The 17,893-nt window shown below is 36.6% G+C and overlaps 1 protein-coding gene across 4 annotated transcripts in view; it reads left to right on the forward strand.

Moving 5' to 3' along the window:
- ATRX (ATRX chromatin remodeler) overlaps window positions 1–17,893 on the forward strand; it is an 86,467-nt gene that overhangs the window by 17,208 nt on the left and 51,366 nt on the right. For 2 of the 4 annotated variants that reach the window (XM_080365397.1, XM_080365399.1), the window contains 6 exons: window positions 683–807; window positions 2,173–2,292; window positions 5,987–6,096; window positions 8,191–8,258; window positions 9,184–12,092; window positions 15,278–15,356. In XM_080365397.1, the coding sequence (XP_080221523.1) occupies window positions 683–807; window positions 2,173–2,292; window positions 5,987–6,096; window positions 8,191–8,258; window positions 9,184–12,092; window positions 15,278–15,356 (3,411 nt within the window). Of the gene's footprint in view, window positions 1–682; window positions 808–2,170; window positions 2,293–5,986; window positions 6,097–8,190; window positions 8,259–9,183; window positions 12,093–15,277; window positions 15,357–17,893 lie in introns of those variants that run through there. The other 2 variants (XM_080365398.1, XM_080365400.1) reach the window with 2 other exon arrangements.

The raw sequence follows: 17,893 nt of genomic DNA on the forward strand, positions 1-17,893 counted from the left end.
ATCATACTGTGCCTGTTCACATAATACCTTCAGACTACTGAAAATTATGCTCAAGATTCTTCTTTTTTCTTTTTTTATCTCCCTGTCCTGACATAGTAAGCTTACTTATTTTAATGGATTCAATTCCAAATTACATTTGTGTGAAATTCTGGCAACTAGTCCTTTTATTCAACAGCCAGCTTTTTCATTTCTTTCTGAATTTCCTTTATTTCATTGCAAGCATCTTTTCTGCCAAGCTGCTTTTTGTCTTTTGCTAATATCTGTGTGTTCTCTTTGCGCTGCCTGTTAAACTTGGAAAAATGTATAAAATTTCTGAGCAGACATTCACTTGTGTTTCATTTAGGCTTTATTCCTAGAAGTGTGACTTTCCTGCATACCTTCTTAAAAATGCATCAAACCTTGATTTTACAAAAAAAATAATACAGTGAGCCTATGAAACAAGAATACTTGATTATTATATCTTTTTATTTAACATAGGAAGGGAGCCTGTTTCTAATAAGAAAACTAGCTTAGATGTGTTTGTTGTAATAACTCAGAGCATCCCACCTCATAAAACTCTTAAATGAATTTAAAAAGAACATCGGTTTCCTCAGTCAGTACAGTGTTTTTTGCTTGCAAAGCACCAGGCTTAGCTGTATTGCAGTATGTAGTATGTGTCATGGTATGTTTTTTTTCTATGCAGGAAACCTACAGTTGTAACAAAATATGTCGGATCAGATGATGAACAAATCGTAGATGAAACTGTAAATGAAGATATTTCAAATGAAAACTCAGAAAACGATGTTGATATGCAAAGTTTGCCTAAAGGTAGTTCATGTCTGTCTTTGTTTCATGTCTTTCTGAATTGAGCAAATTAGCCAAGATTATGATGCAGCATAAATAATTAATTGGAATGCACATGTATTAGTAAAATGCCTGTCTTAGGTCCTGTTGGCTTTTATATCTAGACATACATGCTAGTGCTTCCCCCCCACCCCCCCCCACCCCCCCCTGCATTTAGAAGAGGAAACCAAGCACCTTTCATTTTGAACCCAGCATAATTTAATCTGTGGGTACACCAGGATGTGCTGGTGACTTTAATTTCAGATGCCTACTGACATGCGTATAAAACCCAACATGAAACAGGAAATAATTTATTTCTGTTCTTTTGCAGAAGTCTCAAACTCTGTCTTTTGCAAGTCTTACTTATTTTACTGTTCTGTCTTTGAGGTTATTAACAATTAGATCAACAAAAGCAAAACTAAATCTGGCGAGTAATGTCATTATTGGATCTATTTTTAAGCACATTTTGGAGGGAATATATGTACATCGCAGCTAGGTACTATTTCTCCCATTAAATTATAGGTACTTTTGGATAACACCTTTTAAAACAGTGAATACTATAAGCCTACACCCTGCTCTTCTTAACTGTAGTGTGAGTTCAGTTAATCTCTCCCATCTTTTACCTCTGAAAGTTACAGGAAAAATTGGAGGGACCACTACTGTTCACTGCATTAGAATAAGTGTTTACAGCAGTCACTTCAATAATTCTTTCAGAATGTTAGATTGTTTCCAGTGTCCTCATAGCAAAAGTGTTAAAACTGAGCTCTTCAGTAGGAAAGATGTTTTTTCATTCACATAATTTTGATTAGTACTCTGTTCAAATAAAAAAGTAAATTTCTGAATCCTGTTGAAGGCAAAACAGATTTTATTCTATCACTTTTTCATTAGATGAGGGAAACTGGGTAGAAGGGGGGAAAGAGAGAGAAAGGGGGAGTTACTCTCCCTTTTTTTATAGCTTTTGATAGATATAAGTGATCTAACCCAAGTCTTTTATTTGTAGCATTGCACTGCAAATTCCTGTACTACACACACCCAGCAGTATGACAGTCCTGTTCTGCACATACCGCATCAGAGCAGAGAGAGCAGAGTTTTCTCCTCATAGCCCATTGAGTTTTTGGCTTTTGTCCTACAACTGCAAAACAGATGTAGTTTGAAATGTGTGGTGGCTTTTTTGTGTGTGTGTGTGTGTCTTTTTTTTTCTGTGAACATCTGTGCATTCAAAAGTTTGTGGAGTTTTAGTCAACAGACTGCACTTTTTTTAAGGTACTATGTTGGCTTTTACTTAAACAGGACTTTTGCACTTCATTTGGATGTGTAATGGTTTCCAATTTCTAAATAAAATTATTCTAGGTACAGTGGTTGTACAGCCTGAGCCAGTGCTGAATGAAGACAAAGATGATTTTAAAGGGCCTGAATTTAGAAGCAGAAATACCGTTAAAATGAAACCTGAAGCTCCCAAAAAGCGTGGAGGTAAATACAATTTAAAACATTTATTAAAACGTGTTTAAATTGTTGCTTATGACCACATTTGGTACATCTAAAAATCGTTCATTTTTCTAATAAATTATCCTAAAAATACCTCCACTCTTCTGGCTTTTTGTTCACTAAAGATTTTAGCTGGCTGAAATTAGCCTCCATTGCTGCCCCTGCAATGCAGCAGTGAAAGCTAAGATTAGTTCTCATTAAACTTCTTATTTTCAGTAGCTATAGGATGCATCATTAGGTACTCCATATGGACCTTCTCGCTTTGTGTTCAAAACAGTTTCTTGGTTGCAATCAGGTGTTACAGGCATTCCTTTTTTAAGGAATAATGTTGGAACACTATTGATATGGGAACATTCACTGACTCACCAAGAAAGCAACCATCTTTAAGCAGGAACGTGTATAGGCGTATTACGAACCAGTGAGCTAACAAGCAACCTAAAACCTCTTAACAATCCAAAGACTTTTTTGTTTTGTTTTTAAATTGTGGGAAATTCCCTACCAGTGGGCCCTTCTAAGGATTATCTTTGAAAAGCTGCTCTGCTGGCTGGTTTTCTATAGCTGCTGCTAAAACTGAGGAGAAGTTAGGTAGATTATAGTGATAACAGAAATTAATTTCTCTGGGTTTTTTTTCCCCTCAAAAATTAAAGGAGAGGGAGGGTTATGTATAAACTAGCCAGTAACAAGGCAGGTATTTTTGTTAATACTACTAGCAGTAGCTTAGTTCATACACCTACAGTAGTACCCAGGATTTTCATACAGCTCTTCTACATGCTGTTAATTTTTCCCATTGTTATGATTTGAGATACTTGCTCTCTTTTAAAGTCTTACTATAATTTAATAAGTGCTATTTCTCTATCTGTAGCTGAAGAGAAGTGAAATGTGACTCTGTGGAAATGTGCTTGTGCATACATATGGGCTCATGCATGATTTCAATCACATTTTCAGCATCAACGTTTTCTCTAAATTACTAATCTTTGAAAGTCGGTTCCATTCTATTAATGCAGGATGTCTTGTTCAGCATATAGGAATGCTTTTTCCGTTTGTGTTTATAACAGTTTTACAAGAGGTTGAACAGAAATCTCTAGGGGTGCAGTGTTAAAAAGATAGGACTCCTCTGCTTGAGCTTTGTGGCCTGTGTCTGCGTCACCAGGATAATTCATGTGACCTGCCCTTCCAGCTGTTTTTCTTTCATCCCTCGAGAATTTGCAGGCCTGCCTTTGTGTGTCTGGGCTGCTTACACATGTACTAGTGTCTGATGTAAGATAGCAGTTTTGGAAGGAACATCAAGAGTTTGTTTAAGGCATACCTTTATCCAGGGCAAGGTCAGCTTTGTTTGTGTCACTACTGATAATCTTTGACATGATTTTAGAGCTATCCAGTACATGTGCTAAGCTCCTGTCAACTTTTGGGGAAACGGAATAGGTACTGCCTGCTCATGTGTTGTCCTCACTTCCAGACCAGGAAAGAGCCAGGTGAGGAACATCACTGCAGTCTGCTGTGAGCAGCTGCATTAGGAATGTGTCAAAGCAGTTGTATTTTGTGGCATGCGCAGAAGAGGTAGTGCAGATCTGTTTATGCTACACTTGGATGCAGCAAGTCTTGTTACATGAGATGGCACTGACCTTTCCCTTGCTACTAGAATTAGGTGCCTAGCCTGTGCAGGTACAATGTTAAGCATTACCGATTTAAGCAGGTAAGCATGTACTCCCAGCTATGTGAGATCCTGAATTCTGTGCACACTGCAAGTAAATAAATAATAACAATAAAACAAAAAATGCCAGTCTGTCTTGTTCTTTGCAGAGTGCATCTTCACATTTTTGTTCGGAATTGTGTGTCCTGTTTCTGTTAGAAATAGTGGTAGTAATAGAACTCTGCCTTTTTAGCAGTTTCTAGATGCTGTTATCCAAGACTGTAAGAGGCATTGTGTCAGTCCTTATTTCTCAAATTTTCTGACTGCAGAATGGTTATGGTTGTATTTTTGCTAATAAACTCATAGTTAGGAATGTTTTTTAAGTACTTTCTCAGTATTAATGAATTAATAGTAGTTTCATTTCTCTGGATCATCATCATTTGTAGTAGTAACACAGTTTACAAAGGTTTGCCTCCTAAACTATCCTCTTTTTTTCCTGGTGTCAACTTGCAGATTTTGGGAAGGAGGCAGCAGTGCTTCCCCTTAAAGTTGTAGAGAAGGGAGAAGCGGCTTGGGGCTTGACAGTGAATAGCTTGTTCTCCCTCAGCTGCCTGTCAGCCCCTGTGATTCTTGCATCCATTTAAGGACTGTGATGTTTGACGAAGCCTGGGTAGGCTTCTGTGCAGCTCGGTATAATAGAATGTGCTATTCTTTTCCAAGTAGTACGATAGGATGGGTGTGTTTATTCAAGGTTTACCAGCAGTGTTTGAAACAGGTGTTAGGGCTGGTTTTGAGGTCATAAGAGGTGCTTTGCCCACAATCATGCATGCGTTGAAACTGAGAATAACAAATTTTGTATCTGGAATTGCAGACCTGCTATTTTCACTGAATGGTAAAGGCTGGATTAGTTGGTTTTACCAGCCTGTGAGCTATTTGAGGTCGTCCTTCAGTAGCAGATTGCTAGTAGCTTGTATTGTGTATTGAGAACGTTCATTCAGTTCCTTAACATTGTGGTGGTTGGTGCCTGATTCTAATTCTGTGGTAGTGATTTTTTTTTTTTTTAAAAAAAGTATATTAGTCTGTACTCTGACTGCAACTATTAAGTTAACCATTTGAGTTAATTTCCCTATACTACTAATTCAACATGACAGCAAAGGACAAGTCACTGTTAAGTGATCCCATATCAAACCTTGATCTGCTTGATCCCAAGTTTAAGTTTTTGAAAGTATATGAACTGAGAGTGTAAGCTTTCACAAATGATTTTGCTTTTTCTTGAAAGCATCACTGCCATTGAAAACAAAACAGTCTTACAGTATTAGTTAGCTTAACAGCCTGGGATATAGTGAGGCTCCTAACCCCAAGTTCACCAGCTTCCAAAGTGAATTGGGGGATTGACATTAAAGATGGGCTTTCTTGACTGAATGTAGACAGCAGCGGAGTGGCACACTTAACTGTGGGAGCAATTGGCAAGATGTATTACAGCAAAATTGTTGTTTAAAAACCAAAAGAAAACCCAAAAACCACCGTCAAAAAGGGAATGAAAAGTGAGATAAGATTTTTTTTTTCAGGCAGTATTATGGGGATTTCATGCATCTTCTGTAACAGTTTCCCATCTTTTCGAGAAACTAAAACTGCATGTGAAAGAAATGCCATAATACAAACGTGAATTAAATTATATTTTATGAACAAAGATTAAATGAGGAAGGTTATACACAATATCAGAGCTGCTTTGAAAGAGTTTTGATGATTGGGTTTTTAAAATTGTTTTTAAACAATTTTTATTTAAGACACGTTCTCATGAGCTGGCCAGTTAATCCAAATTAAGTCTCTCAAAGGAAAAAAGTGGTATCTTGGCCCCAAGTGGAGTACAGAAATCATAGGAAAATTCTGTCAGTCTTCAAATGGCAAGTGGTTACAGAAAGATTTCTGTGATGCTGAGTGGTAAAGAAATAAAGGCATATGAAAAACCTAGCAGGCCAAAATATTGTAAGAGAATGAAATAGGTATATACAGATTCAATTAATGTGTGGTTTATAATCCTCTCTATAGAGGAAGGACTACATGGAATTGTAAGCTGTACAGCTTGTGGGCAACAGGTGAACCATTTTCAAAAGGATTCAATCTATAGACATCCTACACTGAAAGTTCTTATTTGTAAGGTACGTGGTAAGCAGTTCTACAGTTTGTACTGTTTGTTTTTGTTTGAAATGTCACATTAATTGATTTGTGTGGGAGTAGTTCTTGTTGATTAGCCAATAAACTTTCCAGTCATTAACTATTGCAATTAATGAAACTAAAAGCAGAAAACAAAAAGGCAAATACAACTTACAGATTTGTGTTCCTGTTTTCTTTTACCCCAGTTAAACTCATTGTGATTTCTCTGTAATTAATTTTTACAGTTTTAAGGCTGTAATTTTAGTGAATTTTTTATGTTAAATGATGTGTCTGAAGTTTCTGCTTACTCATAATGTATTACAACAGCAGATGCAATTCTGAATCTTCTGGTAAAGCATTGTAGGTAAAACAACATCAGAATAAAAAGCAGAAAAGGAGCTTCAAGGGCATTTCATTTTTACTTGTATACAGTTCCTGGATCGTTTTAATTTATGGCAGCCTCTGTAATGATGGCCTGGTCCATAACCCAAAACCAGCACCTGGGTCTTCAGCTACGTGGTTTCATGTTGGCTTCAGTTAGGCCACGAGTTGCCCACAATGGGAAGAGGTGGGGGGAAGGAAACATCCCTATGTCCTGTTGTGGGGACTTCTTTTAATTTTCAAAGAGATATAAAGATTACTCTGGCATATCTCCACATTTGTAGAGATTCTGTGTTTACAGAAGTATCTCTAAAGAGAGAGAGAGAGAGATGGATCTCTGTTACAATTCACATTTAGCATTCCACTTTTCCCCTTCTGCTTGTCTTCTAATTCCCAATTAATGTTACATATTAAGCTGACATACTATCTCAGGTATGCCTATCTAGTCTAATGTTCTGGCTCATTTCTTCTATTCATTTTGGCTTGTTTCTTTTATAAAATATGCTTTAGAAAAATCAGCTTACAAGATGACTCTTTGCAGCCTTCACTGGAGTCCTAACCTTTGTTCCTAGATTTGAAAATCTTTAACATGTAGCTGCACATGTTCTTGGGATGCATTGAAGTTTTCTGGTTCATTAGCAGCTCTTGACTGTGAGCTCTGCTAGATAATTATATGATGTGTTGTTTCCCCATAAATTTTCTGTATCTTTGCTTAATTGAACATGATTTTATGTTATGTAAGACAGAGGAATGGAAGTCCCTGATCTGCATACTCCATGTCTGCCATTACTTTCTGTGCCTAGTTCTTCCCTTATTTTTTTCCTGCTTAGGTAAACAGTCCCAGACTTGAGAAGCTGTTTTCCTTTGACTATGAATGTTCTGTCAAGTGTCTAAACATCAGCTTTTACTGGGTTTTTTGTTGTTTGTTGTTGTTTAGTTAGTTGAACAGGTGTGTAACTGTTCCAGATAAAGGGGCATCATAATTTTAAATTCAGGTGCTGAAGCCTCTTCTTGATTCTGAATTTACTGGGTTAAAAGGATAGAATTTAGCCAATAGCTTGTATTGATCCCTATTCAAAGCAGAGTTGCAAGTCTGGGAGAACCTTTACCAGCAACTGGAAAATAGCTCACACCTTCAAAATTTGGTTTAAAGAATTGAGCAACTGAAGCCACTATTACTACTAGCTGAGTTGTATTTTTTTTTCTTACCAATTTTTCAATGAAAATGCTTAGTTTGCACCTGGAAATTAAGGCCTTGGATATTAACATCAGGATAAATACTGAAGACCTTTTTATTAAAAGCCTTATGGGATCGATTGCTAACATAAGAAGCATACAGCTGAAAATTGTTATTTATGTAGGGTTAATTGTGTCAGGGAAGATGTGCTATTGATTTACCTAGGAAATGGAAAAAAACATAGTTTTGAAGAGAAACATTCAGATGATGTTCTAAAATATGCAAATATGCAGCCATCAAACAAAAGCCTATTTAATTTTCAAATAAACCTTGAGCCATCTAAATAAGAATTCATTGTTTACGACCTGTTTTATCTATGGAAGATGTTTTTTAGATTGAAACAGATTTATAAGAGTTAGAATGCTGAAGGTCTTCTGATGCTTTTAATGGCTTGCTTCTAATACATGCTGAAATCATATGAATTGCTAAATTCCAGTTGAGATTTAATAAAAATTTCCTTGTCTTATTTCTTTCTTTACAGACTTGCTACAAGTATTACATGAGCGATGACATCAGCTGTGATTCAGATGGAATGGATGAACAGTGTAGGTAAGTGTACAAAACCCAAAGTAACACCCACAGCAGTTATGCTTTGTTTTGGGTTGTTGGTTTTTTTTTCTTGCAATAATGAAATAACTGACAGATAAAGACCAGTACAATTGTTTCGCACCAAGAAATGCTCAACTCCAGGGTTTTTTTTGAATACTATTTATTAATTTAGTAATCAACAGGAAAACTTTTTATAAAGAAATCTAAAGCAAACACTTGTAAGACATTTTTTAACTAAATAGCATGCCACCTTACAAATACTTTAAAGCTGGGAATAGAATCTGGCATTTTAAATGTTGAGCCACAGAAACTTGGTTTCCCAGAGGCATCTTCTGCATTTGAAATACTGAAGTACTACTCTGTCTTTATGGCAAATACCTGAATGTGTAATCTAGTCAAAGTTGTGTGATCTGTGGTGCCTACAAGCTTACTTGTTAGCTACTTCTCAGGTCTTCATCAAAGACTGTGCAGTTTAGACGTAGATCAAAAAACATGTGGGATTTTTTTTTTATTATGTGCCTGCAGTAGTAGTATACCAGTTAAGGCTCAAAAGTTTTGAAGCTAATTTGTTTCGCTGTGGAATAAATTACTTCCGCCCCCCACCCCTCCCTTCAAATACTGAGAAGTATGGAAAACACATTTTTTTCTCTTACTTAAAACTGGTGCTGAAACTGTTTGGATACTACTTACCATTTCAGCGTTGTGAATTGTTAATCTAATACCTTACCTTTCTTAATTCCCAATTCTCAACTGAGTGCTTTTCAGTCATGCTTTTAATAATGTTTTCACTTAATGGATATCCATTGGTGGGCTGAATTTTTTACATGCAGATTCCTCATCAAATAGTGAAAAATAAGTGAACTTGTCAAATTTGTCACTTTGTTGATACGGAGGTAACACTCATATTTTTTCTTTCTCATTTCAGGTGGTGTGCTGAAGGTGGAAATTTGATTTGCTGTGACTTTTGCCATAACGCCTTCTGTAAAAAGTGCATTTTGCGCAACCTGGGTCGAAAGGAGCTATCGACTATATTGGATGAAAATAACCAGTGGCACTGCTATATTTGCCATCCAGAGCCTTTGTTGGACTTGGTCACTGCATGCGACAGTGTCTTTGAAAATTTAGAACAGTTACTGCAACAAAACAAAAAAAAGATCAGAGTTGAAAGTGAAAAAAGTAAAATATATGACAATACAGTCAAGTTTTCTCCAAAGAGAAGTAGTTCAAATTGTAATGGTGAAGAAAAAAACCTAGATGATTCATATTCAGGTTCAATAACATATTCTTATAAAGCACTAATGGTGCCAAAGGACTTGTTGAAGAAGACAAAAAAGCTGATTGAAACTACAACAAATCTGAACTCTCGTTTTGTAAACTTTCTGAAAAATGCTGCAGAAAATATGGAAATAAGCCCAACTGTGCAGTTTTGTCAGCTAAAAGCTTTTAAATCTGTGTTGAGTGACATGAAAAAAGCTCATCTGGCACTAGAAGAAGGTCTGAACCTGGAGATTCAAGCTTTCAATGTTAAAATCAAAGATAAAAATACCACAGAGAAAAAACCTGATGCTATATCAGAAAAAAATGAGGTGAAAAAAGATGAAGGAAAACATGTGGCATTAAAAGAGGATGACACTGTGAAGACACAGAAAAGAGTTGTATCAGGACAACCTGGCAGTGAGCCCATGGATCAAAGTGTTCCAACAGTGGAACAAACAGTTAACAAGCGTACCTCTGGTGAAGATAAAAGGTCTGGCAGAAATGAAGAACCTCAGTATGAACCTAATAGCACAGAGGCTTTAGACATGGATATAGTGTCCATTCCCTCATCTGTTCCTGAAGATATTTTTGAGACCCTGGAATCTGCTATGGAGGTTCAGGTTACATCAGATGAGCAAGACAACGGAAATACAGGAACAGATCATGACATGACTCTAAATTCAAGTATGAAATCAAATGCTCCTGTGAAAGATACTGAAGGTGGTACTAAGTTAAAATCATCAGCTAAAGGAACAAAAGAATTGGTCGTAAAATTGACTCCTGTTTCCCTCTCAGAGTCTCCAGTTAAAGCTGAAGATCAAGACAGCAGACTAGAAAAGAGGAATAAGGATGTTGATGTCATACCTAAAGCAGAAAACTGTGATTCTGTAAAACAGAATCATAATGCTGGCAGTGAACCTTCCACAGAGAATGAAACTGTCTCACTGGTAGAGGAATCTGATCTCAGAAGATCACCACGTGTGAAGACTACACCTCTGAGGCGCCAAACAGACATCAGTCCTTTAACATCAAATTCAGAGGAAGATAGCAATGACACATGTAACGAAAAGCGTAAAAGAAAATCATCAAAACAACCAAGGAGGAAAAATGACAAAAATTCTTCGGACAATACTGTTGATGGTCCTAGTCCTAATGAACTTTCTAAATCAAAAAAGCCGTATGTATTAGATAATAGCTCAGATTCTGATGAGATGCCAGCTGTTCTTAAAGAAGTAGCTATGATGAGTCACAATTCTTCAGAAATTGATAGCAATAGTGAAGCACCAGCAAAGGATCAGAAGACCTCAAAGGATCAACCAGTGAAGGATGAAAATGGAAAACGAAAACGAAAAAGTTCCAGTTCGGGTTCGGATTTAGATGCTAAAAGAGGCAAATTGGCTAAAAATTCCACTGCTGCTAAAAAGAAACGACAAAACTATTCAGATTCTTCGAACTATGATTCTGAGTTGGAAAAAGAAATAAAAATTTTGAGTAAAATTGAGTCTGCAAAAAAAGCTAAGAAGAAATACTCTCGAAAAGAAGATAGTTATGATTCCTCTGAAGAAGAGCAGAGGAAAAAAGTAAGTAGTAAGAGAAAGGTAAATTTGAAGAAACAGAAAGAGAAATCTTCTGAAGATGATGATGCTGAAAAGTCTTCCCGAGACAAGGAGATTAATCATTCTCCTAAAGATAAAAAAACTGGTAAGGCGTCAGCTGCTAAGGAAAAGCTAAACAAAGACTTAAAAGAAAAAACTGTAAAGGGAAACCCTGATGAGTCTTCTGATGTTGAGAAATCTTCACTGGAGAAAGAGGAGAGTAGTCCTAAAAGTGTAAAGCTAACTGAAGTTAAGAAGAGCAAGGATTTGAAAAAGAGAAAGTCACAGGAAGATTCTTCCTCAGAGAGTACTGAGAAATCTGCAAAGAAAGAACAAAATTTTGATTCTTCAAAAGACAGATTCAAGAATAAAAAAGGCTTAGAAAGCAAAGTGAAGAAATCTGAAGAACTGAAAAAGAAAAGTTGCAAGAAAGAGCAAGATGATTCCTGTTCTGATGTTGAAAAGTCATCTCCAGAGAAAGGAAGTTGCAATTCTTCTGAAAATGACAGAACTAAAAATGAACCAGTGTTCAAAGAAAAGAAAAGGCATAATTTGAGAGAGAGGGTACCTAAAAGAGTACAGCTTGATTTATCCTCTGATGCTGAGAAATCTCCCCTAAAAGAGGAGAGTTCTTCTGAAGATGCTGTACGGAGTAAAAAAAAACCCGAAACTAAAGAAAAGAAAAAAAAAAGTCACAAAAAGAAAATTTCCAAGAAAGAACAGAATGAGTCCTCTTCTGATGATGAGTCTTACGAAGGCAGTAAGAAAAAGATTAAAAGAGGATCAATGAAAGAAAGTAAGAAGACTAACTCAAAAAAGAAAGTGTCAGCAAAGGTGGTGGTTACTTCTTCTTCCTCATCTGATAAGGAAGAAGATGCTGAACAGAATTCATCAGGTGATGGAAGCAGTGACGAGCAGAAAATTGTGCCAGTGACTGAAACCTTAATACTATCTGCTGCTACAGGATTTTGTCAGTCATCAGGTGTGCAACAGATGTTCATCTACCTGTATTAATAATACACTAATGGAGCAAGCTTGTAAGATTTGGGTGACATTGAATAACCTAGAAGCGAAAATATTAGTATGTAGGTAATTATGCATTTAAACCTTTGCAGCCGGTTAAGTTTTGGAAGTTAAGATACTGATTTGGAAGCAGCCCTTTCAGTTTGTGCAGGTTGTCACTTGTGGATGAAAGGATGTCACTGTAGGTGGAGAGGCTCGAGAAGCTCTAGTCTGTGATTGCTGCAGGTATTTCCTTGCAGTGCAGCTTTCCAAAGTCTATTTCTCTCTTTGGCTGCTCGGGTGCGATAGAGCAGAAGCTGGCCTTAAGCAGTAGGTATCTAGTGAATTCCGTTGTCAGCTCCTGGTTATGCACTAGAGATCACTTGGAAGACTACGGCACTCTAGCATAGATCTTAAAAATCAAGCAGATGATCGTCATGCCTCGTGAGATCCATGTAGCCTTGGAACAGCTGGTATCAGTTAACAGAAATCTGTCATTGCTTATTATTTTCATAGCAAGTTTAATAGTAAGAATTCTTTCTCTTGCCAAGATAGCTATTTCATCAGTGTCTTAGATGTTTAGGAAATTAGAAAGAAATCCAGAAATTCAGAGTTGGAACACTTGATTTTAAAGAACTTAAAAAGGAGGGGTGGTTTTCACATTATGTGGATGTTACACATGGTTTTATTAAATGAATTTTCAGCTAGAAAAAATGAAGCCTTAACTGCTGTTTTAATTACTGTGACAGGTGAATTGTTTCCTAATTTATTTGCTTCTAATGTTTCATAGAACTTCCTGTACATGACTTTACTGTAACTGTTGGCTCAGATACAGTAGTTTGTGAAGCTGCAACTAAATGAAAAATGAACACCAATATGTTTATGAAACTAACGGAAGAGGCACAGTTGCAGTTTGGCTTTCCCAAAAAGCCCTTGGAGGCAGACAGTAAATGCAAAATGAGATGATTGTTATTTGTAGTTTCTCAAAAACAAGAAAACAACAATAAAAACAGGTGCTATATCCTACTGTGGACTTGGAGCCCTGTAAGAAATCAAGGTTTGATTAATGGTGCTTTGCATCATTGTAGAATAACAGTTGGAAAGTAAGTTTCTTATTCTGCATATGTTACAGCACTGTAATGTTTGTTTCTCGAGGTCCTCTGATGAAGTAAGCTTAGATAGTAGCCTCCTTCTGCATGTAATATTGGGAAACTTTTCACTGATGGCTGCCAAAACTATTTTTCTCAGTAGTGCCACTGCTGGGGCAGATTGCAAATAACAAATGGTTTGCATAGTCATGAACTAGCATCTTTCATGTGGTAGCTGCCATGGTTGTTAAAATACTCCCCATGGATAGACAACTGATGTTACTTTGTGAAAGTAACCCATATGCAACAGTTCTCAGCATCACAGGACCATCAAAGAAAAATACTTAAAAAGAAAAAATTTTTACTCATGTACGGTGTACGCTCATAGACTTGGTATTGAAATTACCCAGGAGGAAGAATTTGGTTGTAATATATCAGAAGGTGTCTGAGGCAGTGGGAGCGATTACTTTATTTGCAAGTCACAAGTGGAAAGATTAGGTAACTATTGGATGGAAGAGTGATTATAGTGTACAGATTGGAAAAATGAGATGGTGATGTGGGATGATTGATAGTAGAGTCAGACTGAGAGAGAGGTGGGTTGGTTTAGCCTGGAGAGGAAGATGCTAAAAATGGGGAGTCTTAATTGCTGTCTTGTAATCACTTTAATGGGTAGTTACAGAGAAGACTGAGCTAGACGCATGATGAGAGGACATGGTACAATTTTTGGCAAGGAAAACTGTTGATACTAGGAAAAAATCCTTGATGTTGAGGATGGTCAAAGCCTGAAACTGGTTGCCCTGTGAAATTTTGGAGTCCCTGTCCTTGGAAATACTCAAATCTGCCTTTGTTGTATTTTTTTAAGAGGAGGCAAACTTACCCTTTCTCTTCAGTTTGCTTTTGGCTTAATAGGTGAATAAATGAGTCTTTTCTGTGTCTGAACAAGCTCTGTAGGTTGATCGTTGAATGAGACTTAGAATCTGGTTTAACCAACAAATTACTTCTATTTTCTTAAGCCCAAGAGTGAGGGACTTTCTGTGATGACCTTTACACAGTCCTGTCAGACATCGTGGTCGTGGCAATTCCAGGACAGGTGTACGTTAAAACAGCTTGGAGCGAGCCTCGTCTTAGTCCAGCCCACCTAGCTAGAAAACAAGCAGTAGCAATTAAGAATAAGGGAATCTAGTTTCATTAAAATGTTGAGGTCTCTTTTCCTAAGCCTTATTTTACTAACTAGGAGTAAAATTACTTACACACGAGTCAGAAGAAAGAGAGAAAGGGGAAAGGCCTGGGAGTGTAGTAGAAATCTGAATTCCTCTCGGTTCAGCCAGGAGAGTGCAGAGGAGCTTGAAGGCTGGTGTCATACTGTGCTCTTCCTCCGCTATTACGTGTCCCATGCTGTTGGTTTTGATATGCTTTCCGTATGAGACTGTATCCATGTAGTGCAGCTGGGTTTTGATAACTTGCAGTAAGGGTAGCTCATGTAGTTTTCAAAGCTTAAGTCTTCACACATACACAACACATGTACATGTATTATATCTGATACTCTGAAAGCAAAAATAGGCAAGGATTATTATTCTTGAGTACTTAATGGCAGCAGGGTAGCTCCTAAGTTTCATAAGTGACGGTAATATATTTGTTTGGACCTCCTTTTCAATTTACACAAAGTCAGTAGCAGAGCTTCTGAAATGGACCTAATAATTGTCCTGGGAAGCTCAATTTCTGAATCCTAGGTAGGAGTATTCAGTCTCTGTATACAGTTTTGGTCTAAAAACCCCACAATTTCACAGTATGTAATAAGGAAAGAATCGCAAGGTGCGTGTAGTAGCAAGCATAACATGGATAAAAGTGCTGCTTAAAAAACTAGATGCTTTTATTAGTAAAAATATTTACTTGTACATGTCAAGATAGATAACTGGCTTTTTTGTTTCCTGATGGAGAAGCGATGGTATGCCCAAGGTATTTTTAGAGGGGCATTCTTGATGGAGACAATAGTTCACATGCTGTGTTGTCTGTTGTTGGTTTTACACCTATTAAGTGTTGATGTTTTCTGGTTTTTTGTTTCCCCTTCCTCCCCCAGGAGATGAGGGAGAGACTAAATCAAGGGCTGTTCCAGTGGAGGAGGAGGAAGATGATGATGATGACGATCCTGAGAATAGGTATGATACCATCCGTAAGGACTTAAAAAAGATTATAACACACCCTAGGTGTGGGCGCAAACCGGCGCAACGGAAGAGCAAGCAGGTTGTAAAAACCACGACTGCCTGCCCTGTAAAGACTCGCTCACGGGCTTCCCGCAAGTTTGAACAAGGGGCCAGAAAACAGAGGCCAAAATCCAGAAATGCAAAGAAAGTTTTTAGAAGTGTTAGCTAACACACCTTGCATAGGGTATGTTATAAAAGCACTGCAGCGCTGTCCATTTTATGTTCCCACTGAAATTGTGAGGTTTGTGACAAGTATTTCATTCAGGCAGGTAGCCTACTTCTGATAAATGTGAAGTGAAGCTACTTCCATGAATAGAAAGTAAAAATTTGCATCTGTGCAGTGTGCAGCACTAAAATATTTTCAGATTGAACTCGGTTATTACTGTTACTTTTTAAATTTTAAATTTTTAAGAATTTGCTTTTTAATTGAAACACCTTTTCGCAATAAAGAGAAAACACAAATGTGGAGAAAACAGTATTAGATATTTTCAGCTGTTAATTAAACTGAATTTTAATCCACTAAAGAACACCTGAAGTAAGTAATGTGATAGTTAAGGCTATGATTCTATGAGTACTGTGCATAGGCTCAACTGGTATTGAAGAGACTAATACGTTTTAAGTCTTTGCATAGATCTTTTCAGAATTGTGGCTTATATTTATTGCTTCAGTTTCAAGTTCAATAAAAATTAATCTATGTAAGGTATAGTTAGTTAAGACGTGTCATATTTCACCAGTACCATTGTAGTTATAAAAAATAGCCTGGCTAGAAAATGTAAAAGCTTTGTTTCTTAATGAGTGGGCGCATAACTTGAAGTATTGCTCAACTACAAGCCACAGTTTCTTTTTTGGAAGTTATTTTAGTTAGACTGAAGAGTTATTCAACAAATTTTTACACAGTATTTCAGAAACTGATTTTTTTTGCTGAATAATCTCATGTGTGGGACCAGCTTCATAGCTTTGCACAGTTGCTGTTGGAGTCTTCCTTTTCTTCTTCTGAGCCTTACTAGTTTAGAATATGGTATCTTTGTTTCACAGAGTTGTATGCTTTGATCTGTGGCTGAAGTAAATTCCTAGAAACACTGTTTTAATATCCTTTACAGACCTCAGTTTAGCATCAAAAATACTGCTGCTGATGTAGTTTTTGCTTGTTTTCGGTCATCAAATTTAATCAAATAATTCAGCTTTTAAAGAAAGATGCTCTTTTGGGGACTTGACAGCACAGGGTTGTAAGTAGAACATGCTAATACAAGATTTTTAAAAATTACTCTTGAATTTCAGCCCGTGTTTTTTTTTTCTTTCCTTTTCTTTTTTGTTTCGTAAGTGTTTCTGGTTGATAACTAAGCCAATATACTTTTGTCAAAATTCAGTGTTTACCTTACAAATGTTACTGACAGATCTTAATTATTAGTTTAAGAGGTATACATGGGAAATGAGTTAACCCAACTGATAACAAATCGGTAATATGAATTTGGGGTTTAAAAATCAGTTTCTGTACTTTGTTTTTGAACTGAATCTTTGTTGAAGTTTTTATTTAGGGAATATTTTGAATATATACTAATGAGTTGGGGAGGCATTTTGTCAATAAACAGTTTTGTCAACCTTCAGACTTGTTAACTGGTAACTGCAGTCTAATTTTACATCCATCATGAATTGTACTTGGCACCAAAATCAGATATACAAAATGTAAAAAGATGGAACAACTTTCAAGAAGTTAAAAGGTTGTTCTTCTGTTTACTCAACACAAAGTGTTTAAATAGTTTACCTACTATTCAGATTAAGTTGCCTATTTTCTTCCAGGCCAAAGAGGGTATGTAGTACCTATGAGGTATTTGTAGTATGGGAACTCGTGTTTGCAAGTCTCTAGTTTAGATGCTCTTGTTATTTGCATACCTTTGGATGTGCATGACATGAATATTAATAGTCTTGGAATCATCTTTACCAAAATGCGATATCCAAGTGGGTCTTAATATGACATACAGTGTTGTATGCTTTCATCTTATGCTGTGTAACTATTTATTATTGGTCCTTCTGATCTTTTAAATGGTACTGTTTAATATATTTGCAGTAGTTTTGTTTATTAACAAGTTAATAGTGTATTCAATGCAGAATGCCTTTCAAGTATTTGATGGTTGCAATAAATTTTTGTAAAACGTTTTTCTTGTCCAAGCATTTAATTTAATACAACTCTTGACAGCTTGAAAATCGGACTGTTTCAACAAAGGCAGTACAGTATTTAGAACAAGGTGTTTGGCAGGTCTCACTTTTTTTTTTTAAATGTGTATGACATTTCATCCAAATATTAATCTCTCAAAATATATTTTAAATGGTTCTGAATTTTTTAGTAATATACCAAAGGCCCATTTAATTCACTAGTGCTTCAGCTGAAAGAAGGTGGCTTTTATTAGCCGCATAAAAACATCCTCCCTGGCCCAAAGCCTTGTTTTGGGCAACCTTATTTCTACATAGAGTTAGTAGGTATTTATGAACACTAA

Source organism: Falco punctatus (genome assembly GCF_963210335.1).
Source record: "Falco punctatus genome assembly, chromosome: 15".
Lineage (NCBI taxonomy): Eukaryota > Metazoa > Chordata > Aves > Falconiformes > Falconidae > Falco > Falco punctatus.